Below are 23,165 nucleotides of genomic sequence, written 5' to 3'. Positions count from 1 at the left end.
TAGACCCAGAGAATGAAATGAGTTTCTGCAAGCAATAAAAAAAAACCCAAATACTACATTAAAATATGAAGGAATAAGTGTGTCAAAGGACAAAGACTACAGAGTGTGTTTTCTCTCTGTTGGAGGGCGGTGATTATGGGTCAGAGGTGAGTTCTCGGGCTAACAGTGACCTGAGTTTGCACAGAGGAGATAAAACACTCCAGACACACACCAACTTACAGGAAGAACCATCCGAGGACCAGGGAAAGCAGAAGGAAGGGTGGTAGGCAGGATGGGAAGAGGAGACAAGACAGAAAAAACAAACAGTCCCAAACCAGGACCTTCCCCTTCTACACAGGATTAAAGTGGATGTCCGGTCCCAGAACCCCCCTCAGCTCATTTCCCATGTCCTCCTGACATCACTGAGCAGCAGCAGCAGCAACTGCAACTGGTCAGCAGCATTTTCTTTTTCATCCTGACCTCATCCGGCTGCACATCATACTGTGCATGGGTGATGTAATAAAACAAACCACTAAATTGTTAAACAAGGTCTGAACACTAAGTCTTTTATAGTGCAACTCAATGCTGCACAGCTGTGTTTAAAGAGGAAGGCTATTTATACATCCACACTGTGTTTTCATTTCTCTCTTTACTTCTGCTCTCCTTGTGTGTTGACATGTCCGCACCTTCAGGCCTTCATCACCTCCCACTGACCACCGCTGCAGCTAATGCATTTTCATGTCAACACCACTGTTGTTTTGGTCAATCCAAGAATTGACTCATTGACAAATGCAGCCAAGTGGCAAGTCCAAGTTTGACCTTTGACCTGTTCTATGGACCACCAATCCATATGTTGTCTAGGCCAAAACCAAAGATCATTGTCTTATAGGAAACTGGACTCAGTGCCATTTAAAAACAAACCCTGTTATTTTGCTTTTGATACAAATCTACTGGAATAATTACAAAAAAGTTCCAACCAACCTAGTACTAGTGTGAAAATATCTATTTTTGCGCCCCTGCATTCCCGTCTTCTCCCTGTCTCTGTTGTGTACCGTACCAATCAGTCACCCCTGTCCCTTTGTCTCCTCTCTAGACTCGTACTCTGCAGCGGGCAGTGAAGGCAGCATTTCCACCTCAGTGGTGTCTCTGCCTCCACAGGCATCAGGCAGCTCTGCCCCCAGCTCCCCGGGCTCCAGACGTTCTGTAAGCACCCTGAAGAAGTGGCTCACAAACCCTGTCCGCAAACTCAGCGTTGGGGCCAGTTCCAAAGGAGAACGCCAGGTCCGCAAAATTGAAGGAAAACCTCCGTCTTCCAGCCACAGCCAGGATCTGGGAAACTCACCAAGGCCTGATGAGCCGCTCACTATCCTGCCCGTCACCCACAGAGAGCTGGTGAGGAGTAACGATTTAAGTGATATCAGCAGTTATTTCAATGAATTATTCAAGTGGCTGGAAAAAGTCTGCTTTTTTTCAAATGTTGTAACTCTTTTGAAAGTAATTTATTTAAAATTATAAAAATGGAAACCACTAGCACTCAAAGCTGGCGCTGTCGTATACATTTTTAAAAAACAGTCCTGCACCTCTGACAGAGTCATTTGGGTTGTCAGCCAACAACGTCCGTCTGTCTTCTGCAGTTTAATCCTGTTAGGGTTGCTGGATTTATTTCAATCTTTTCCTGTAATATTGACATATAACCACAACTGTCAACTTAACGTATGAGGAGCAAGGACGCACTGTAAAAATACCTGTGCTTTAAAATGTATACATCCAACAATAACATGTAAGAGCGGCTAAAGAGGAGGAAGAGAAGAAAGATGAAAAAAAAAGAAGTTAAAACTACCTGCCAAAAATGTGCCAACCATATATTTTTACCCTGTTATGTTTTTCTCCACTGCAGACTTCTCTACTCCAGATGGTTTTTTAAATGTATTTTTTTCTTTCTTTTCTCTATTTGAAGTTTTATTGACATTAGGCATTTCACAATTCACCAATTTTCACAATATTTGTCAAAATTGAAGCTGTAAAATATCAAATTAATCACAATTATTCATTAAAATTCCGTTCCTAAAAAAAAGCATGACTATTTTTATTATATTAATTTACATTCCCAAATACTACACTTTAAATACTACATACAAACTGCTACATTTCTTTCTATTATTCTACTCAAACAGATATGATGAACAGATATATGCATGTGTTCAACACCTGTTATAATTTGTTACTAATCCAAATGGAATGGAATTATTAATTTGCAAACAATTAAAGAAAATATGTATATTTATAATACATGTTTCTGTTCAGTAGTATGATTTAAAGTAACATTAAGAACATCCAGATCTGGGTTTGATGGAGAGTCAGCACAGAGGACTCTGTACCCTGAGTCTACAGTGACCTGTGTGTCCTGTGTCCTGTGACTCATGTGTTTACTTGTTCTTCTTGTTGCTTTGTGTGTGTGTGTGTGTGTGTGTGCACAGCTCAGCCAAATGAATGGTTTCTGCTACAGGTAAATTGTTCCACATGACCACATAATCCGACTGTATGTGTGTGTGTGTGTGTGTTTCAGGAGTGGAAAGATGGCCTGGCGAGCCCTGAGGACCTGTCACCGGCGACACTGCAGTCTCCCGGCTACATCACTGACTCACTTATTGGCCGTGCGTCACTGCCAAACAACCAGGTCTGTCTGAATGAGATACTTACAGATAATTTGCAATGTCTAACTGAATGTGTCTGAAAACACTGGTATAAACCAGTTGTGACCAACCTCTCTTCTAATTGCCAGTTGTTGTGTTTTGATTTGGTAAAGATAAAAATATCAAAAGCATAATCTGTAATCTGAGATCTTTTGGCTGTTTCTGTCAATTGTCAATTTTCAGCTAACAACTGCTAAAATGTTTTAGCCTAACTAACTACATTTTTCTGGGTGCAGACAGGAAGAGCCGTAATTATTTGACACGTGCCAAACAAACAGTTTTGAAATTACATTTCTGACAAGTGACATGGAAGATAGTTTTTTACCACAAATTTCAAGCTCAATATTTTTACAAAAAGTTCAGAAACATCAAAAGCCCCAAATATGTAAAATTCAGTGGTAAAATACGACAGTTCAAGGACATTTGCCATGGGCCTCTACTAATGTCGAGACTTGGCTAAGACCTCAAATAAGAAAATGTGCACCTGCTTTATCATCATCAAAGTTTGGTGTCTGTTCTTAACTTGGAAACTATTTTTCAACAAGTCATTCAGCTTGGCACAATTCTAGAAAGTTCTCTCCGACTCTCATCTTTTCAGCTGCCAATTTCTTTATTCTCCATCTGGTCTCTCTCATCTTTTTCTCGCTCGCATCTGCCGGTATCTAGCCCTGGCTCAACTGATTCCCTCTCCTTAGAAGAAGAAAAAAAAGTCTGATGTTCCTGTGTGCTCGTGTGGCATCAGTGCTTTTTGTCTCTCTGCTCGTCTGGCATACCCGGAAATGACAAACATCCTGCTGCTGTCTGAGTACAACAGACACAACAAAACAGACACACCAGGGCGCACCAGTCTGTCGGCACACCAATACAATAATGTGCACACATATGACAGAGAGAAAAAAACACACTCGTAAATGATGCAGAAAAGAATCTCAGTAGGTCAATGTACCAGAGAATGGAGTTGACAGAGAGGTGTGTGATATATGTATATAGATAAAAAAAATAGATTGAAGTGGCAGAAGTAGGTAATCGCTGACAGTATGTCAGAACAAGGGTAGGTACATTAATAGTTAAATAATATTCACAGTTCATTTAGATGTCTTCAACAGATTTGACCACTTTTATTACCATATATACTGTATCTGTGTCAAGCATTGAGCTGTGTTATATTTATTAGGGTTGTTTAACTGTCAACAATGAATAATTCTGAAAAAAAAATTAACTGAACATTTGAAAGAAAACTCAATTTATTCCTAAGATGTAGACACAGATGTAGAAGACAGGTCGTGACCTGGTGTACAGACAGAAATGTAGGATGTATAGGAGAAACAAATGCTCTGTTAATTCATTCATAAAGATTTTTCAAAGTCAAAGAAGTGTCAGACGGTTTCTCTGAGCTGAACCTGCGGTAGAACCTGAGAATGGCCTGATTAGCATTTGCACCGTGAATCATCGGTGCGTGACTTCCATGAGCGTGAGGCAATAAAGGTATTTGGGCCTGCGAGCGTTTTTGGAGTGTCTCCCATTGGGAAATTGACACTGTCGCGGTTAATTCTTAATTTGAGTCTCAACAACAGCAACATCAAAAACCATTATTCAGTTACATCACAGGAGATGAGGTCACTGCTGTTGTGTTTTTACTGCCAATCTCTCGCAGGGGAGAGAGGAGGAGAGAGATTACATTATGTAGGTCAGCCATTACTGTCTCCTCCACTACCATCAGCTACATATTCACTGAAATATATATTTAGATATACAGAGAGAGGTAGCCAAAAAAAAAAGTACCCAATTAAAAGCACTGTTACTTCAGAATAATATTACTCAAGTAGTAGTAAAAAGTAGCCATCCAAATAATTACTTGAGTAAGAGTAAAAAAGTACTTGGTGAAAAAACTACTCAAGTACTGAGTAACTATTAAGTGACATTTGATTTATTTTTTAATGAGCATTCAATCAGCTAGACAAAATCACAAAGAGGAGAGTTCGTCCTATCAATAAGGTAAATTCAAGTAGGCTACTTACCGCAACTTGTATCCTCAGGTTAGACGTTGAGTTCTTTAATGCTGAAATATCCGTTTGTTTTGGGAAACACAAAAGACGCCGCATGATGTAACTGCTGTTCCACACGCTTGGTAAACTGGTGTGTACCTCCTCGTCTTCGTCTGAATTGTCGACCGTTGATTCGACCATTTTTGTTATTAACGACGGTGGATATTGACAGCAGTAGCCGCTAAACTAACCCGTACCGCCGCTAAGTTTGAGTATGGTCACGTGACAAGACTGCGCGGCAAAGGCTACGTTTTGTTGGTCACGCGGTAGAGCCTTGGGCGGAAGATTTAGTTAAGTAAGTTTTTCAAAATAGAATACTTCTACACATAGTCTTTTGACTGGTCCATGAAGTTTTAGCTCTAGTTTAGTGTAGATCTAAATATCTTTGTTTGTTTGTTCTTGGTCAGAGGTGTGTTTTAGTCCACTTTATGTCTTTTAATAATTTTAATATTAAAGGTAATAAAATGTGAAAACTGTTTTGGAGAATGATTGTGATCCAAGGTGTTTGGAGGTTGTTGTTTTTTGTGAGCTCCTTGGTAGAATTAAAACCAAGTACAGAGGAAGAAGTGGAGAATATTTTCCTGTGGGTTTTGCCACTGCACATCTGGAAATGATCAGGGAGCCAGGGAGACCTGTCAGCCAGGCTGGAGCTCTCCTCGCAGGGCAAGATGAGCAGGGGGGCTTGGGTGGGTAGGGTCTTTGTGGAGCCTCACTGTCTCTGTCTTCACCCCGGTGTCTCCTCAGTGCATTTTTGTAACATTTGTGAGATGACCCTCACCCTCCCACCCCCTCACAGCCTGCAGGTGCCGTGGAGTACATCTGAGAAAAGACAAGTGAACATATGGACCGAGAAGAAAAACAGAGAGTTCTGTTCTGCTTTCCATTTACCTTTATCCAGACGTGCGTCTGTTTATTTCTCCAGTGGGCAGCAGCAGCCTGCCATGGCAGTTTGTAGAGTTAGGTCTGTGGTAGGTGAGCTGGTTTGTCTGTGTGTTTAAGGTGGAGATGTTCTGCTTGACTGGGACAAAAGGACACAGGAAGGGTTGGTGTTCACACATACACATGGACAGACCTAAAATATTTAAATGTCAGTTAGTTAGAGTTAGCTGTAGAAGACCAAAAATGTCTAATTCTTGTTAAAAAGAAAAAAAAAACCTTGACATGTATTTTTTTTCAAAGAATAAAACTAAATCCATCAAGGTTCAGGGAAAAAAAAATTTGACATGTATTTTTTTAATAAAACTAAATCCATCAAGGTTCAGGCAAAGGATCTGAGAAATACATCTGGCTCCTCAGTTCATCCGTCAACTGTTGGCCAAAACTTTAACAGAAAAGGTAGAAATGTTGAGTTAAAGTCATAAAAGGCTCTGGGGAAAAATACAAGAGGACCATGTAGAAAATAAACAGTCAAATACAGTAGTAGAACAAAAATCACCAAGGAGGTCTAAAGGAGACCTGTAAGGCATAGAGGAGGCTCCAGCATGGTTTGGGGCTGCATTTTACTTGTTTGAAAACCATACACCCCGTGTCACAATTTTTGGGGAAAACCAAGAAAAATGTGGAGGATTTGAAACGTGTTAACACCTCAGTGTTCTTAGTGTGGCAAAATGAACTCAGTTCCACAAACATGTCAGCAGATCATGTATACATTGAGCCAGTGATGACTTTGGTCTCGGCAGGCTTTGTTGCGATGAACACAATGGCTATTTCTGTTCCAGGATCACCACAGGAAATGATATCAATTCCAGGAAGAAGCATGAAAAGGCATGAAAAAAGCGAGGCCATGTATAGAACACACAAACACAATCGATAGGATCACAACAACCCCGTGTTCATCCTGCGTTTCTATTTGCAGCCACAAACTTGGGATTGTAGCATAGTTGTCACTATTGTAAATGTGGCGTGGTGTGTTTACATACATGTGTGAAAAGTCCCAGCTGGCAAAAGAAGGAAATGTCATTAATGAAGTCACACATAAATCATATGAATGGGGCTTCAAATGAAATGAACCGTCATCTGTCATCACCTTTAATTCACAGTCCGTCCATGTATCTGTCACTGAGGTGAACGACAAGGCTCATTAGCAGTGACCATCTGAATCTGATCTGCTTATCGTTTGATCTCAGCCCCTGGTCGCTCCCTGTAGTCGCCTTGGAAACCAAAGTCCCTCTCATCCTCATCCTCCTGAACCTTTACAGTATTCCTGACTGGACTGCTGATGCTGATGCTGGACCTCTGATAACCATTTTCACTGCTTTCTTTTTCTTTTTGGTCCCTGTCCCCAGGACACTCAGTCCACCAGTGTTTTACCAGATGACAGCGGGTCCATGTTGATGGACGACACCTGCAGCCAATGGTCAGCTGTGGCCGAAACTGAAGAGGAGAGGAGGAGCGCGGCGGAGAAGAGCATGTATGTCAAAGCCATTTAGCCATTACGTCACTATATCTTTAAAAAATTCTGCAAATGAAAATGAAAAAAAAAAAAATTTGCATCTTCCGTCTAATATGCTCTGCTGTGCACACATCCATGGTACAAATAATACAGTCCAGTTGATGCAGAGCATTCAGAGCATGCCTGCAGGAGAGAGTGAGGGGCATTGTCATAATAAAAATAAATATGAATTTAATGTTGAAAGAAAAATCTGCATAATATATAGAAATTATTCACACTTAATTTCTCCAAGCAGATACTTATATATATATGTATATAATATGTTATAAAGTTGTACTACAACACAAATAACTCTACTCTGGTGGTCTGACATGTAATGGACAAATCCCTTTGAAACTCGATGCCCTACTTAACAACAACATCAGAGCCGTGTGCAACTGTGAAAGAATTGACTGAAACATTTTTTACCGAAGAGTTTTTTTTTTTTAAGCGAACCTTCTTTAATCTAATCAGGTGGTTATTAGTAATTTTCATGAACATCTCAAGAGCACCTGAGGCCACAATCATTTCCAAACTACTCCTGATAAGAAAAACAGACATTCCCACGGCAGACGAGTTAACTGTATTTCCTGAAGAAAAACATTAGACGCTGCACTGACTGTTGTAATAACTTAAGTAGATAAATCAATAGAAGAAACTTAACTGAGCCCAAACCTGAGGGTTTTTTTCTGTAACAGCAACAGCAGTGTAGTATCACCCACGTACTGACTGCCTACAAGGAGCCTCAACCAACACCTAGTGCATTATGGGATTATATAATAAGGAACACACACTAACATACATGACTAGATTTGTAATGCAAGAAACAGTCTATGATTTAAGTTTCTATGTGTATAAGTATATGTAAATATCATCTGATTTCTTGGCTGGGTAGATCGTTGTAGCCTGATCAGCACCAGTGTAATACACGGTATATTTAAAATATATATATATATTTGGGTGTGATTTGTGCAAAAACACAGAGTTTTTAATTTTATGAAATCATTTATAATCATTCCTCCTTTTTGTATCGCCTGCAGGTATGTGCTGAAGGAGCTGATTGAGACAGAGAAATACTATGTGGAAGACCTGGGGCTGATAGTGGAGGTAAAAATCAATCAGTGTGTTTACAGAAAACATGATTATTGTTGTAGTCCGGTCTGGTCCGGTTTTTTAAACTACATGCAAACAATCTCTCTGCCATCTTACCGTGCTAAATGTCCCATTAGAGTTAGAAGTTGGCTAAAAATAGCAAGAAATAGCAAAAAGGTCTAAAATCACACCAAAGCTTAGTAAAAGTGTTAAAATTGTCGAGTCTTTTTCTTTCTACTGTGCATTTAAATGTAATGACTGCTTGACACACAATCTCCACCAACAGAAAAACCGCTCCAGTCCTGGAGCCAGTCTGTCACATAACGTGCTCTTAATCCTTATCATCTCATCGTCTCCAGTTTCCTGCTGTTGGATCGCCTCCATCCCAGTTTTAGGCACTTTCTGTGAATTATTAGCTTGATGAGTGTTATGTTACACAGTCTGAAAATAGCTGCAGGTTTTTGGTTCAGAGAGGAAATCGTTCCAGCTTGAAAGCTAAAATTGGTTAGCTAATTGTTGAAATGTGTCTGTCGTTAATGACGGTTCACAGACAGAGGTGAGGATGACCTCAGAGGCTCTGCTCTTTCTTTTCGCAGGGCTACATGGCCACGATGAACTCCAAGGGTATACCGGAGGACATGAAGGGAAAAGACAAGATCGTTTTTGGGAACATTCACCAAATATATGACTGGCATAAAGAGTGAGTCTGTAAATGGACCTTCCATTCTGTGGCTGATTGTGCTTATAAATGCTTTTCTAAGTGTGATTTGAATCACAGTGTCACTGGGGAGGGTTTTTGTGAGAGGGTATTTCAAGGTTTTAAGACTGAATTTTGAGGAAGAATACAAATCAGTAAGCGCGGGCAAACTTTTTGACTCGTGGGCCACCATTGTCCTAAAATTGAAGAGAGGGGCCGGGTCAGGAGCAGATAGATGGAGCATTTGTGTGAACTAAAAATGACTTGCATAAAGGCTAAAATGCTTTTATATAATTTGGAAAAATGTGGTGGGCCAGATTAAAAAGCTGAACGGGCCACATCCGGCCCCCGGGCCCTAGTTTGCCCATTCCCGGGCCAACAATCTCCACCAACAGAAAAACCGCTCCAGTCCTGGAGCCAGTCTGTCACATAACGTGCTCTTAATCCTTATCATCTCATCGTCTCCAGTTTCCTGCTGTTGGATCGCCTCCATCCCAGTTTTAGGCACTTTCTGTGAATTATTAGCTTGATGAGTGTTATGTTACACAGTCTGAAAATAGCTGCAGGTTTTTGGTTCAGAGAGGAAATCGTTCCAGCTTGAAAGCTAAAATTGGTTAGCTAATTGTTGAAATGTGTCTGTCGTTAATGACGGTTCACAGACAGAGGTGAGGATGACCTCAGAGGCTCTGCTCTTTCTTTTCGCAGGGCTACATGGCCACGATGAACTCCAAGGGTATACCGGAGGACATGAAGGGAAAAGACAAGATCGTTTTTGGGAACATTCACCAAATATATGACTGGCATAAAGAGTGAGTCTGTAAATGGACCTTCCATTCTGTGGCTGATTACGGTTATAAATGCTTTTCTAAGTGTGATTTGAATCACAGTGTCACTGGGGAGGGTTTTTGTGAGAGGGTATTTCAAGGTTTTAAGACTGAATTTTGAGGAAGAATACAAATCAGTAAGCGCGGGCAAACTTTTTGACTCGTGGGCCACCATTGTCCTAAAATTGAAGAGAGGGGCCGGGTCAGGAGCAGATAGATGGAGCATTTGTGTGAACTAAAAATGACTTGCATAAAGGCTAAAATGCTTTTATATAATTTGGAAAAATGTGGTGGGCCAGATTAAAACGCTGAACGGGCCACATCCGGCCCCCGGGCCTTAGTTTGCCCATGCCCGGGCTAGTGGATGCATAATGTCGAAGTGAAGTATTCACTAAACATAAAAACCAGTGTGTGTGTGTGTGTGTGTGTGCAGTTCTTTTCTAAATGTGTATGTGTGTTTATTTTTTATTTTTGCAGCTACTTCCTGGGAGAGCTTGAGAAGTGTTTGGCAGAGCCAGAAAGGCTGGCTCAGCTCTTCATCAAACATGTGAATATGACTTCTACACACGAACACACACACACACACACGCACAGTGGAAGTGTAGGCTGTGCTTCCTTGGGCTGTTTGGAGTGAGAGTAAATAGAGCTGAGAAAACAGAGAAGTCCTGTTTATCCTATGGTGAACATACATAGTCTCTCAATTACCAGCCTCAATCTCCTTCCACTTCCCTGTTACTGATATGTCTCCGTCCAGCCTGTGTTTTTACAACACAGCACCAACACAGGACAACTTCCAGTCTGGGACTGAAACAGTCAGGAAACCTCAGAAAAAAAAGTTAAATAAGATAACATGACGAGACATAACAAACTCCACTCAGCTGCTTTTTAATTTAAACACTCTTTTAAACCCAGGAGAGAAACTTCATATCTTGGCTCAAGGCTGAACCATGATGAGAAAGGTTAAGTGTATTGTTTGAGTACTGAAGAGAAGCTGAGCTGGTGTGGAGTCACGAGGCTCTGGAAGGGGAGAAAATTAGATTTCAGCCTAAGTGGCGGCACATGAAGACAGGGACTGAAGGCGAGGACATTTGAGCAACTGTCTGTGGCTTTCTTTTTCTTTACTCTCACTGTAAAAAAACAAAACAATACAGTTCTGCCTACAGGTTAATAAAAACGCCTGTGGGGTAATAAAGGAAGTGTAACCAAATCTAAACACAGCGTCTCAGTGTGAAGACTCAGATCAGTGTGGGCTCCAATGAAAATCTGCTTTTAACAACATGTGTTCTGTCCAACACATACACACAGCATATAAACACACGTACCTGCAGACGTATACACATGCAGATGGCTGGTGGACAGATACACAGCACACAGCCTGGTCTGCAGTGTTACATGACGTCCATGTTCAGGTGGAGTCGTCGGCCGTCTCCAGGTTACTGAGCCGTGCAGCCTGTTGCTAGGTTCACTCTAATATCAGCTGCCTCTGAGGAAGGCTCTGGTTACGGTGAGGATAACCTGGGTAAATTATACATGAGCTGATGTACGGTCCACATGTAACTCCATTACGGCGCTCAGCAGTGTCACATCTGCACCTCCACATCAATTAGTCACAGTAGAGTAGGCACTAAGCAGACAGTGACACCTTCAAAGACTCCTCCACTCAGCAGAGCCCGCTCATTAATTCCTCTTTTTTTTTACCCACTTTACACAGCATGTTTATTTACACAAGATGAACTGTATTTGTGAAAAACAAGAAATGGTTTTGTAATGAGCTTTTAATGTGACTTGTGATGCAGGAGAGGCGTCTGCATATGTACGTTGTGTACTGTCAGAACAAACCCAAGTCGGAGCACATTGTCTCTGAGTACATCGAGACTTACTTCGAGGTGAGCAACTGATGTTTTGAATTCTCTCCACTGTTTGTTTGTTTGAGCAGTAAAGATTTAAAACTGATGAGGTCATAATTATAAAATGTAGGTTTATAGTATATAACTTTACTTAGTTTAGTAAATAACTAAAAAAAATCGAGAGGCTATTTAGTGCAGTTTTTTAAAAATAGTTTGCTCAAAACAGAAAGTCAAAACAAAAAAGTCTCACGCATGAGTGTAAAGATTACAGTGGTAGCCAGAATCGAGATAAAACAAGACTAGTGTTTAATGGATAGCTAAAAGGATACATGGACGCTAGGTAATGGTCGATAAGTTAGCTCAAACGTTAGCTCAAACGGTGTTAATAATTCCCCTTTATGGCCTGAGAACAACATTGGCTGTAAAAATAATAAATTATTGCCCTTAAACAAATATAACGGGCCTGTTCTCATGTAAACAGTTATTTCAGACAGGCAGTGCATGTAGATACCTATAGTCTGTGTCCCCACCATGCTGTGGATTCACCAAGAATATCACAACTACTATGTTAGTAAAAAAAAACATAGGAACTTCTGCTAAAATAAATACAATATTCAAATGTATGAACTCCTTCCTGTTTCAGTTGATAAACAGCAAAAGACATGTTTAAAGATAAACATTTAGGTGTAAATGGAGGAGCGGCAGTATCAGCTGCAGTGTTTTCAGTCGTGGGTGTCACACTTACGTTTGTTGTTGTTGTCTGTCCGCTCTGCCAGGAGATGCGGCAGCAGCTGGGCCACAGGCTGCAGCTCAACGACCTGCTCATCAAACCTGTCCAGAGGATCATGAAGTACCAGCTGCTACTCAAGGTGAAACGCAGCGACTGTGGTGCTGTTGATCACACAACAACACCTTTACACACGCACACACTGGTGTTCACTGAGCAGCTGTGTGAAGCACAGCGGGGTCAGTCACGAGTTTGTAAACATGAGAGAACACAGGAAGTCAAACATCTCCAACCAATCATACGATTTATTCTGTTCTCTGAGTCGGAACGTGTTTTCCTCTGACAGGAAAAGAAAAAGTACAACACAAGACTCTTTTTTTATGACGTACATTTAAAGTCTTTGATAATGATCATTAAATGACATCCCTGGTATAAAACACTGCCCTTTGGCAATGAAATAAAAGGTGGGTTCAACCCCCATAAATGCTCCTCCAGATGTCTTACTCTGAGCCTGAAAATTCTCTGGTGACCATGCTGTGTTTATTTGCGCAGGACTTCCATAAGTATTACACCAAAGCTGGGATGGACACGGATGAGCTGGAGGTGGGTGTTCTCCAGGAGTTATATCAAGTTTTACTATGACAATACCATTTCCAAAAATACTTTGTACACTTCTTCAAAATTTTACAAACTCGGAGGTTTGTTCCTTAACCAGAAACTTAGCTTCAAAATTTTACAAACTTTGAGGTTTGTTCCTTAACCAGAAACTTAGTACAAAGAAAATACAGGGAACTGAGCTGAACTAAGATTAAAAAGTTAATATTTGCAAATGCAGAGAGAAGGCGCCCCATGTCTCTGTGTCAGTGTAATTGTTTTTTCTGAAGAGTTACAGCCACCAAATTTTTATTTTGAGAAAGTGTACCATCTTTCCTTGAGAGGTTTTGTCTATGCAGTTTTAGTTATCTGTGTGTGGGGGTTCAGTTTTTAACAACAGCCTAACTTTTGACCTTGACACAGAAAGCTGTGGAGGTCATGTGCTTTGTGCCAAAACGCTGCAACGACATGATGAACGTGGGCAGACTTCAAGGCTTCGAGGTACGTCTCACTCACAGTGTGAGTGTCGCAAACATTTCTGAAGACGGTCTTAAGGTCATCAAGACCCCATTGTCACCTCTGCCTCTGTTTGATGGTCTCATTTTCACTGTGGTATCAGGGTAAAATCACAGCCCTGGGCAAACTGCTCCAGCAAGACACCTTCACTGTCAGTGAGCAGGACAGCGGCTTCCTGTCCCGAGCCAAGGAAAGGCGGGTCTTCCTGTTTGAGCAGCTGGTGATCTTCAGCGAGCCAATCGACAGGAAGAAAGGTTTCTCAATCCCTGGATACATCTTCAAAAACAGCATCAAGGTGAGCCCCCGCTGGGCCAGTGAACTCACAGCACCCACACGGGGTTGATTACCCAAAATAAAATAACCAAAAATTTAGACAAATTATTCCCAGGTTATGTTACACAACACATGACTCTGCACACTGTTATGCCAGAGTCAGACCATATTACATAATCCGGAGGATTAATAGCGGGTTTGCATGTGTTAGTGAAACATTCAACAAACAACAACTCAGCAGGATGGATTCCACACAGATGCCAGTCAAATTGTGATTCGTTCCAGGTGAGCTGCCTCGGAGTGGAGCCCAGTGTGGATGGTGATGATGCACGCTTTGTGCTGACATCACGCAACACTGACGGGAGTGTGGTGAGATTCCAGCTGCAGGCCTCCTCCCCGGAGATCTGCAGAGCCTGGTTCGACGACGTGGTGCAGATTCTGGAGAGCCAGCGCAACTTTCTCAATGGTCAGTGCTGCATTCCTGTGCTACTTCTGTGGAGTGGTCATGTTAAGACCCTTTGAGTCAAGTGTGTTTTGTGAATTGGGACTTCCCAATAAACTTGACTTCTCTTGTAACGAGTAATAACCTGTTGACAGCAGCACCTCACTGGAGGAGCCAGTTCAGTTGTCTTTACTGTTTTGTTTACTTCTTTTTCTGCTCAGAAGTTGCTGACTCAGTGTTGTGCCGTCTGGAATCTGTTCCAAAATATCACTTAGGTGGAGGGAATTCTAAAAGCTAACCATCATAAATTAGAAGTGAATACATTTGGAGCTGAGGATGTTAGGGCCTGTTAGTTGTTGTTGTTGTTACTGTACATCTCAATAACAACAAAGTCTTTTTCCCTCTTTTCAGCCTTACAGTCACCTATTGAGTACCAGCGTCGAGAGAGCAAGTCAAACAGCCTTGGTCGCAGCATGAGGCCTCCTCTGTCTTCTGCTAGTGCCCTAAGACCCCACTCCTCTGCCTCCATTGATCGCCACAAACTGCCGTCGCTCCACTCTTACAACACTTCTTTGCCTGCTCTTTATCTACCAAGCCAGGGCCAAGGACCCACCGAGACGTACTCAGTGCAGGACGTAGGTTTGCTAAGCAGTTTCTCCTCCCTTTCTAAGTTTTTGTGCAGTAAAGTATTGGTTGAAATTGTCCTGAAATAAGGACAAAAAATACATACCACCTCCTGTCCTAGTTAATTCTGACTAAACATCTTTTTTAGATATCTTACACTCCATCTCTGTGTGTTTGTTTCTTTGTGTGCATATCAGAACTACAACAGCAGTTGGTTCTTGTGTACATGCTGATTAGCACTGATTAACTGTCCTTTTGTTTGCCCCTGCAGCCCACAGTGGTCCAGCCGTGCCCTGCTGACACACACACTGTCTCTCTGTCACTAGTCCAACTGGGCTTCAGTAATCAGCCAAACTGTCAAGCTGTGTCAAATGGGCCTTTCACAGCCACCACACAGATAACACAGGTAGAGTACACTGTGTTTTGGGGCCCATTAGAGGTGGATTTAAATACAGTCTAATTATCTGTCCCTCGATTAAACACGTAATTAATTAGGATGATGTCTCACAGTCACTCAGAGCCAACTCCTAAGGATATTATGTGCCATTTTAAGAGGCTTTATAGGTCCACACGTGGTGTTTGTTGAATCACAAGAAGAGTAACCTCGCCCCCTTCTGGATGAAAGGGGAATTGAAGTAAATATGTGTTCTGCTATTGAAAGGTTTAATAAGGAGGTATTCTTAAAGACAAAACAAACAAACCTAAACTAACTTTCAGTTTTATTTAAACTACATGTTTATCAAAGGTTGATTTCCTTTTTTTCCCCTGGCTTTGTTGCTAGCAGACAATAATAGTCATATTCTGTTGTTTGGTCTCACATTACCATTAGCGGCGTGTCCCTCTGTCATCATTCAGCTGTGATCCCAAGAAGGAAGGTGATGAGAGGCCAGCAGCGTCTTTGGAACATGCTATTGCTAGTACACAGCAAACAGGAAGTAGACTGAGCCAGAGGAGGAAGTCAGCAAGAGATGCCTATCAAGGGCAGATAATCACTTCCTGTACTTGTGCCTGGTTGAAAAGACGGAACTCAGGCCAATGTGTGACTTAGACCGAGGCTTGTCGGGACTAAAATCAAGCAGGGTGAAAGAGTCAGGACCAAGTTATTGTGTCTTGGAAATTGGAATGTAAATTAAATCTAATATTGAAGTAGAAAAGATTTGAAGATAAAAAGATATTTATCTCATATATCAGTTGCACATAAAAATATCTATCGGTGTATGTATATATTTATATGTGTGTGTGTTACCTCTTTCTTCCAGCAGAGAGCAGGAGAGTCCTGTCGCAGGGGTCCATCTGTGGACACTGGGACCCAGGGTCCTCTGTCAGGTTTCTCCACTGGACGACGACCAAGTAACCTGGCTCAGCTCGCTGAGGATGACCTATGAACTCTGATGTGGCCGGTCTACTGAAGCGGGAGCAGCTAAAGCTACAGCTGTGTGCACAAGAAGCCGCGTCTGCAGATGCTTCTCACCAGGCCGACCCCTGACCTGGGTCAAAAGTGATTGTCAGATTAAATGAAGGAATTTTGAGCTGCATTCAACTCAAACATTTAATAAATTACTCTGCCCTGCCGCCTTTGAGAAAAATTGATAGCGAAGAATGGATTTTTAGCCTAGCTCCCAATTGACAACATAGTGATATTTAGTGTTACAATCGGAAGCGTTTTACCGTTTGAGAGTTAGCTTATTACAACCATCTCTCTTTAAAGGGCATGAGAGATGATCATTGAAAATCCATTCCTGTTTGGGGCGGACACTGGAGCAGCGTGTGTGTGTATGTGTGGATGTATGTTTATGGAATGATGTGTGAAAGTGCCAGACTTTGTGAAGGTGTAGAAGAAGTTCCTGTGGCTCTTCTTCTACTCCCTCTAGAATCTTCTCCAGGATTTTTGTTGTTGTTGTTCTGAAGCCCCAAGTGAGGACAAGTACATCTTTGTACAAACACTTTGTCATTCCCCTGCTGACAACTGAGTTTGCTGTTTATGGTTACGACAGGAATGGGAAAAGGCAGAACACTTGATGTGAAGATGCCACATGGACTTTACTAACTCAGAAAAAAAAAACATCTAAAAGTGAAAGAACTTTCTCTCCTGTGCTCTCCTATTCTGTTTGACTGGCCCTCTTTTGATCTGAACAAAAAAGGTGTGAGGGAGCCCCCTGGAGGTTCTCTGTGGGTATGACGTCACTTCAGTGTACTTCTTGCTCTAGGGGTCAACCCCAGAAGAGTTGAACGAGAGGTTTAAAAAAAAAAAGAAAGAAAGAAAAGGGACTGCTGTACTGGCCCAACGTGTTGCTGCCATCTTCTCTTTGTTGGGAGACTGGCACCATAATATTTTGAGTTTTTCATGATTTGATGACACATGTTGAAAAATGAAATGGTTTAAACTAGGGCTGTCAAGTATGCTTTGCATTTAAAATATAATTTTTAACATTTTAAATATTAAGGGGATTAATCAAAATCAAGTGCACGATGTCGGGCTGGTTGGTTCAGTGGGTTTTGCAAAGAAATATAGAAATAGGTGGAGACACAGGATCAATGACATAAATATAAACAAATACATATGAAAGAAAATTAGATACTTCTCTTAGATGCCAAAGAAAATGACTGAAAGTTGTGTGGCTTTTGTTCAAAAGTGAAACTCCTTGAACATGTGCCATGTGTAGGAATCAGAGAAACTAATGTAAATATGAAAATACGATTATCAAAATCAGAAATACTTTATTAATCCTTCTCAGAATTTGTAGTTGTTGACAATCACAGCTGTTAGCCACGTGTGTTTATACAGTTTACAAATGTAATTTTAAAAGGTCAAAATAAACATTCTTAAATATAGACCAAAACACTAGATTTAAAAGAAACTGGTAGTTTGTAGTGGTTTAGAGTGGTTTTCCTTGCATACAGTTACAAATCAGTTGATAACACTGGCTTTAATTACACATCAACACTGTAGGCTAAACAGTCAGAAAGCAATTTATTTTTACATTTTCTGATTGTTTTCTCGTGATGGAATCTATTTCAGCTTGCAGCCTTTCTTGTTTATCTGCTACACTCCGTTAAAAATAAGTCATAACGACATAGTTGAACCGACAGCCCTAGTTTAAACCAGTATTTATCGTTGTATTATGCTAATCTTGTCGTATCGTTAGCCTCTCTGTGTTACGGTGTGTCCACTGCTGTTCTTACTGGACTATCAATGCGCAGTCCACACCTTCATTCACTTTCACTCGAGAGGTAATAGTGTTTGTCGATAATTAAGATTGTTCAAGCTGGTTTAAATTAAGTTTAGTGTGTTATACAAACAGAAAGATGATTAGTTATCTGTATGTACATTCATCTTCAGACAGCAGTGCCAAAAACAAACGCAGTTAACTACTTACCATCTCATACGTCCTCCATCTTGAGTCCAGGGGTTCCATGTTTGAGAAAATAATCATGTGTGTTAATGTCACGGTTCTGTTTCAGTGACAGAAGGAGAAAGAACTTGAAGGCGACTATCCTGTTACTGTCATGTCAGTTTCTGCTTTTGGCCGCTAGAGGTCCTCACAAGACTTGTATTTCCGCCACCGTACAGCTGCACCAAAGATCCGAATTTGTCATATTTCAGTGAAAACGTCAACAGCAATTTATTTCCCCCAGTCAACTAAAAGCTGAAATTGACCTTTATAAAAAAACATTTACGTTATTACTCCGCAATCAATGCGAACCGGACTGTGATTTTTTTCACAAATTCTGAACAGGCAGCTTTGCATGTGACGCAAAGAAATACCACAACCAAAGTATGGACACAGGATCAAGAGAGGGTTGGTCAACGTCACGTTTGACTGAGTAACAGCTGTTGTATCATATCGAATAAAAAGTGTCTTTATAAAAGCCAGTGGCAGCGTCTGTGTTTCACTTTGTTATGATCGAAAATAGTTTGGGCATAAGTTTTTAAACGCCATGGCCTTAACACAAGATATTTAATGTTACACCGTAAATATTGTGAAGTTCGCTATACTTAACAGGAAGTTGCCATGATTTTTAAAAGTAAATATCACTAGGATTTTGACATTAATTTTTTTTCTAGAAATTAATATCATTAAAAACGTCGGATTAAACATTAGTCATGAACTATTCCAAGAGTCATTCATCAAAAAGCTCAAGAGCTAAAAAATAAAATAAAATCTACTAACAGAAACAAGTCTTAATGTTCTAAAGAAAAAACATAAATTTGAATTTTAAAATATATTTTTTAACTAATGGATAACTTCATCCAGAAGAGTGGAAAATGAACATATAAAGTATATATATATATATATAAAGACAGAAACAAGGCAACAACAGCCAAGATACCGGGAAGCAAAATTGTAAAAAATAAAAATGTAGTCACAACAGGACCAAGTAAATGAGTAATTAGTATTATCTTGACAGAGCTCAAATCAAGAAATTGTTATACAATATTGGCCCAAAAATAACTAGATTAAATGTTAAAATGTTAAAATTTAAAAATCAGATGTTTGATTTCTAAGTGTCATATAAGTAGCCTTGAAGAAAAAATGTAAAAGTAAATAAAGTATCGTAACATTTTTTCCTGTCTCTGGTTAGTTGGTTAAATAGAGGGGGTACATTCCATTGAGTGATTATGTCAGTGTATCTAGGTCGAATAACAAATAAAACAATTCCTTCTTCAAATAGAAAACAACGAAGAAGTCTAGAAACACTCAGTAAAAACTGGTTCAGTTACGGCCCAGACTGGATCAAATACCCCGTAAAATGCTCAAATAAAAACCTTTTTTCACCTATCTTGTACTTTAGTTCTGTGTATGAAGATTACTCATAGAAGCATTCATAACCTTCTGATTTATTTCTTGACGTGCACTAATTGTAAAATAAAAGTTTTACACCACAGCAGGCGTCTCCAGACTCCACTGAGGGACTTTTCTGACAAAGACAAAGGCGGTGTATCTTGCTTGCTTTGGCATCCCCCTTGGAGAAAGTTCAAACAGGATTAAAAACAAAGAGAAGAAACCCCTGGATGAGCTGACATCTGGTTGGCTGGCCTCAGAATAAAGCCCCATTCTGGGCAGTAAAGCAGAGTGGATCGTAACACGGCTGTGATATATGGGGGGCTGCGGAGGGGAGGGGGCAGAAAGGGTATTAACTTTCACAAGGGTGCAAAATCAAAGGGAGTTCCTGTCACCACTGAGGGGGTCTCAACAACAGGGGTCCTATTCAGAAGGAATTCTTCTCCTGTGCCCTCTGTTGCATCTGTTGACTCAATCTTCTGCATTGAAACGAGAGAAAACACTCATGAAAAAGCCACATGACTGTGAACTTGATTGGAGCCGGGCGAGACAAACAGCGCCGTCAATGGGATGAGTATTTACTCTGAGGTGTGAAAGTCTTTGAACAGCCCTCCATGTTAGGCATTCTTTAGGACTTTCTTTCTGGAGGACAACAGCACAACGGGGCGGCCTTTGTGATCTGAATCACAATTTAAATAAAATGTTAGAGCTTTAGTAGCCGTGGTGTAAAAAAAAAAGATTCACACATTTATTGGATGAGCTGCAGCGGAGGTGGAAACCTGACACTGTCATTGTCACTCTTAGGTATTTGCTGAAGAAAATTAAAATAACATTAACGGCAGCGGAATTGAACCATCAAGGACAGTGTTTATTAAAATGTACATGCAACTCCAATAAAACGCTGTTTATACACAATTTACAAGAAACCTTTAAGTTTTTAAAATATTTGCTTACATGGACGCCTAGTGTTTTACACTGTTGCTTTAATCAGGACGTGATCTGTGCATGAGGGTCAAAAGCCAAGAGTAAAAAAAAAAAAAAATCTGCGCAGAATAAGACAAATTAGAATTTTTGTAAATTATCAGTCCAATTATCAGCAGCCGAATTCTAATGTCTTTAGTTCAGTCATTCACTGAACTCACTGAGGCTTTTTCTCATTCTGAACAAATAACATATAAAGTGGATTTTCTCCAATGATTTGACACATCCTTCATAAAGATTAAATATACACAACAAAAAAATATTTTCCACATCATGTTAAAGGCGTATAATCTGCATTGGTTCTGATGAAATGTTTTAGTGGAAAGTACAGTGACTCCCCAATGTCAGTGAGCAGACGTTTTCTCTGGAGGTGATTTGCCTCCAGCAGAACAGATGAAACCGAGTGGTTTCTACAGATAAACTTATGTCAAGATCTAAAGTTTTTCAAAGCATACATGTCCTGGGGGGGGGGGGGGCTTGATGCTTACCCTCTAGTGCAAACCTAATGTACCAAGTGTGAACCACTCAGTCCGTTCCTTGCTGATACCACAGCAGACCACCGGGGGTCTACTCTCTCTTGATGTTGGTGATCAGAGAGTCCGAGCTCGGTCCAGACCGGCTCTTCCTGGTCTGGTGGGTCTTGACATGTTTGGAGAGGTGGTCGCTCCTCATGAACCTCTTGCCACACTGCTGGCACCCAAATCTCTTTTCCCCCGTGTGCGTGCGCAGATGCCGCTGCAGCTCGTCCGAGCGGGTGAAGCTCTTGCCGCAGAACAGCCAGTTACAGATGAAGGGTCTTTCCCCGGCGTGCCAGCGTAGGTGTGCCTTCAGGTGAGACGTCTTCTTATAGACTTTTCCACATTCTGGGATGTGACAGATGTGCAGTCTCTTCTTTCCAAACTCCACGGTGCCACCGCTGGCCTGGCAGTTGGGGCATTTGCAGCGCCTGCAGCGGCGCGTGGAGCTCAACAGGCCTTTGGAGGAACCCTGGAGGAGGGCAGCTATCTGAGGTTGGTGGCCCAAAACCAGCTGTCGGCCCAGAGAGAAGGGGTGATTGGAGGGGGTGGCATTGGTCTGGGGTAAGCTCCACCACTGCTGACCTTCTTCCACGTGGCCACCGGGCATGTGGTGCCTGGTGGAGGAGTTCTGGAGGAGGCTGGGGAAGTTCTGTCCCACGCTGTTGTGCTGAGAATAGTACGGAGCAGTGGTCTGGGGCTGCGAGGACAGGACTTTAACAGGGGACAGTTCAAACGAGTAGGACGAGGGAGGTGCAGCAGGAGGAGTGAGAGGCAGTTCATGGTGGTGGTGGTGTGGGTGGTGGGGGTGGTGGTGGTGGTGGTGACCCAGGCTTGACTGCATGTGTCCAGGGAACTGCACTTTGGGGACAGTGAAGGTCATCTGATGTGTGGTGAGAGCTGTGCTGGGAGCCATCTCGTTGCTCCACAGCTGGAACATCCCCGACGCTGAACTGACCGTGCCTTCGTAGGGGAACTGGGAACTTTCTGAACACATGCCGCCTCCTACCTGCCAGGCCTGGCTACAGGTGGTGGCCAGGAAGGAGAGGGCGTTGGGTGCTCCTTCTGGAGAGGAGCTGGGCGTCCGGTCCTGTGTGAGGATGGACAACAATCATCATCATCATCATCATCATCAGTACTGTAGTAGAATTAACTTTAGAAGAGATCAGAATAAACTCCATTAGAACGGGACATGTTGTTTTGATGGCGTTGAAGGTCAGGTCTGTTAATCTGAACGTAACTAATGTAAATGTAATGATGTGCTGCACACATTTTTTAGCTGTTGCTAATTGTTACGTTAAAATAAAGTTCCATAATACAAATCTAATCAGCACAACAAAGTTTCAACGACCACCATATAAAATTACACAGAGAACTCAAATGGAATTTAAATTCTGTGAATGAAATAAATACTCAAAAATCATTTATATTTTTTAAAAGTGAATTACCGGTATTAGAAGTTTGAAATAATCTTTAAAAACTCACTCCAGTCCCGTGTCTCTTATCAACATCCAAGGCTGATAATAATTTAAACCCGTTGTTAGAACTACTTTATTTTGCTCGTGACTGAGCCGTTTTGCCACTTCACTCATTAGGTTTGCTGACCTCGACAGTCCTTACTCTGTTACCAACGCATTCATCGAATGAACCACAGGGTCAAAATGCAACAAACCTGTAAAAAAGTGTGTAAGAAGTTGTCCGTCCTCTGTATCGTCAGCGCAGCCATCTGTCCGCACTCTCCTCTCCAAACACCTGCACTCAGAACTGCGCCGCCGACGCACGGAAGTCTCAACGTGAAAGTCGTAGAACCGAAAAAAGATGCTCACAGTCGGGCTGTAACCTGCGGTAGGAACTCCTGTGTGTTTCTAGAGTTCCTCGGTCCGGTACTGTCGAAGGTCGGCTCCGTCCAGATCACTTTGTCCGTCAGGAGTCAGGAGGAGCGCGGAGCCATAAATCCGTGCGATCATCTCATCAGCCCCTGAGCTGCATCTTGTCTTTATAGAGAGGAAAAGATCCTCTCACCGGGGTCTCCTGTGTGATGCAGGAGAGCCAGTCAAAAGAGAGATGTGACGGAGGAGGAAGGAGGAGGAGGAGGAGGAGG

General features: G+C 41.6%; 2 protein-coding genes and 1 long non-coding RNA gene across 10 annotated transcripts in view; 1 reads left to right on the top strand and 2 right to left on the bottom strand.

The window, feature by feature from the left end:
* arhgef25a (Rho guanine nucleotide exchange factor (GEF) 25a) overlaps positions 1 to 18,656 on the top strand; it is a 44,795-nt gene extending 26,139 nt beyond the window's left edge. For 2 of the 5 annotated variants that reach the window (XM_025059267.1, XM_025059270.1), the window contains 15 exons: positions 1,073 to 1,371; positions 2,546 to 2,656; positions 7,003 to 7,127; positions 8,189 to 8,255; positions 8,837 to 8,940; positions 10,239 to 10,308; positions 11,558 to 11,647; positions 12,385 to 12,477; positions 12,888 to 12,938; positions 13,353 to 13,430; positions 13,549 to 13,740; positions 14,004 to 14,184; positions 14,572 to 14,795; positions 15,056 to 15,190; positions 15,614 to 18,656. In XM_025059267.1, coding sequence (XP_024915035.1) covers positions 1,073 to 1,371; positions 2,546 to 2,656; positions 7,003 to 7,127; positions 8,189 to 8,255; positions 8,837 to 8,940; positions 10,239 to 10,308; positions 11,558 to 11,647; positions 12,385 to 12,477; positions 12,888 to 12,938; positions 13,353 to 13,430; positions 13,549 to 13,740; positions 14,004 to 14,184; positions 14,572 to 14,795; positions 15,056 to 15,190; positions 15,614 to 15,832 — 2,039 coding nt within the window. In that variant the 3' untranslated portion in view covers positions 15,833 to 18,656. The remainder of the gene's footprint in view (positions 1 to 1,072; positions 1,372 to 2,545; positions 2,657 to 7,002; positions 7,128 to 8,188; positions 8,256 to 8,836; positions 8,941 to 10,238; positions 10,309 to 11,557; positions 11,648 to 12,384; positions 12,478 to 12,887; positions 12,939 to 13,352; positions 13,431 to 13,548; positions 13,741 to 14,003; positions 14,185 to 14,571; positions 14,796 to 15,055; positions 15,191 to 15,613) is intronic. The other 3 variants (XM_025059268.1, XM_008318849.3, XM_025059269.1) reach the window with 2 other exon arrangements.
* On the bottom strand, positions 5,009 to 12,604 carry LOC112487596 (uncharacterized). 4 transcript variants are annotated; one of them, XR_003050847.1, is made up of 4 exons: positions 12,354 to 12,604; positions 11,084 to 11,276; positions 5,606 to 5,789; positions 5,009 to 5,536 (listed from the first exon to the last, which is right to left on the bottom strand). It is a non-coding gene; the product is annotated as an uncharacterized LOC112487596 (long non-coding RNA). The 4 variants fall into 4 exon arrangements; XR_003050845.1 differs by having other exon boundaries at positions 5,009 to 5,789; XR_003050848.1 differs by having other exon boundaries at positions 5,009 to 5,735.
* A 583-nt stretch (positions 18,657 to 19,239) lies between the features above and the next one.
* sp5l (Sp5 transcription factor-like) lies at positions 19,240 to 23,091 on the bottom strand. Its single transcript, XM_008318850.3, has 2 exons — positions 22,737 to 23,091; positions 19,240 to 22,154 (listed from the first exon to the last, which is right to left on the bottom strand). The coding sequence occupies exons 1-2, from the start codon at positions 22,788 to 22,790 to the stop codon at positions 21,117 to 21,119; spliced, it is 1,092 nt and encodes a 363-aa protein (XP_008317072.1). The 5' UTR covers positions 22,791 to 23,091; the 3' UTR covers positions 19,240 to 21,116.
* Positions 23,092 to 23,165: the final 74 nt, after the last annotated feature.

The sequence above is a fragment of the Cynoglossus semilaevis genome, chromosome 10 (genome assembly GCF_000523025.1).
Source record: "Cynoglossus semilaevis isolate Cse_v1.0 chromosome 10, Cse_v1.0, whole genome shotgun sequence".
Classification (NCBI taxonomy): Eukaryota; Metazoa; Chordata; class Actinopteri; order Pleuronectiformes; family Cynoglossidae; genus Cynoglossus; species Cynoglossus semilaevis.
The sequence above is the reverse complement of the archived record's forward strand: the minus strand, read 5'-3'. Positions and strand labels throughout refer to the sequence as shown.

Bases quoted from the DNA above. Each gene is read 5' to 3' on its own strand.
- sp5l (XM_008318850.3), bottom strand. From the start codon at position 22,790: ATGGCTGCGCTGACGATACAGAGGACGGACAACTTCTTACACACTTTT. The intron at 22,155-22,736 runs GTTTGTTGCATT...ATCCTCACACAG, and splicing joins TCTTACACACTTTTTTACAG to GACCGGACGCCCAGCTCCTC.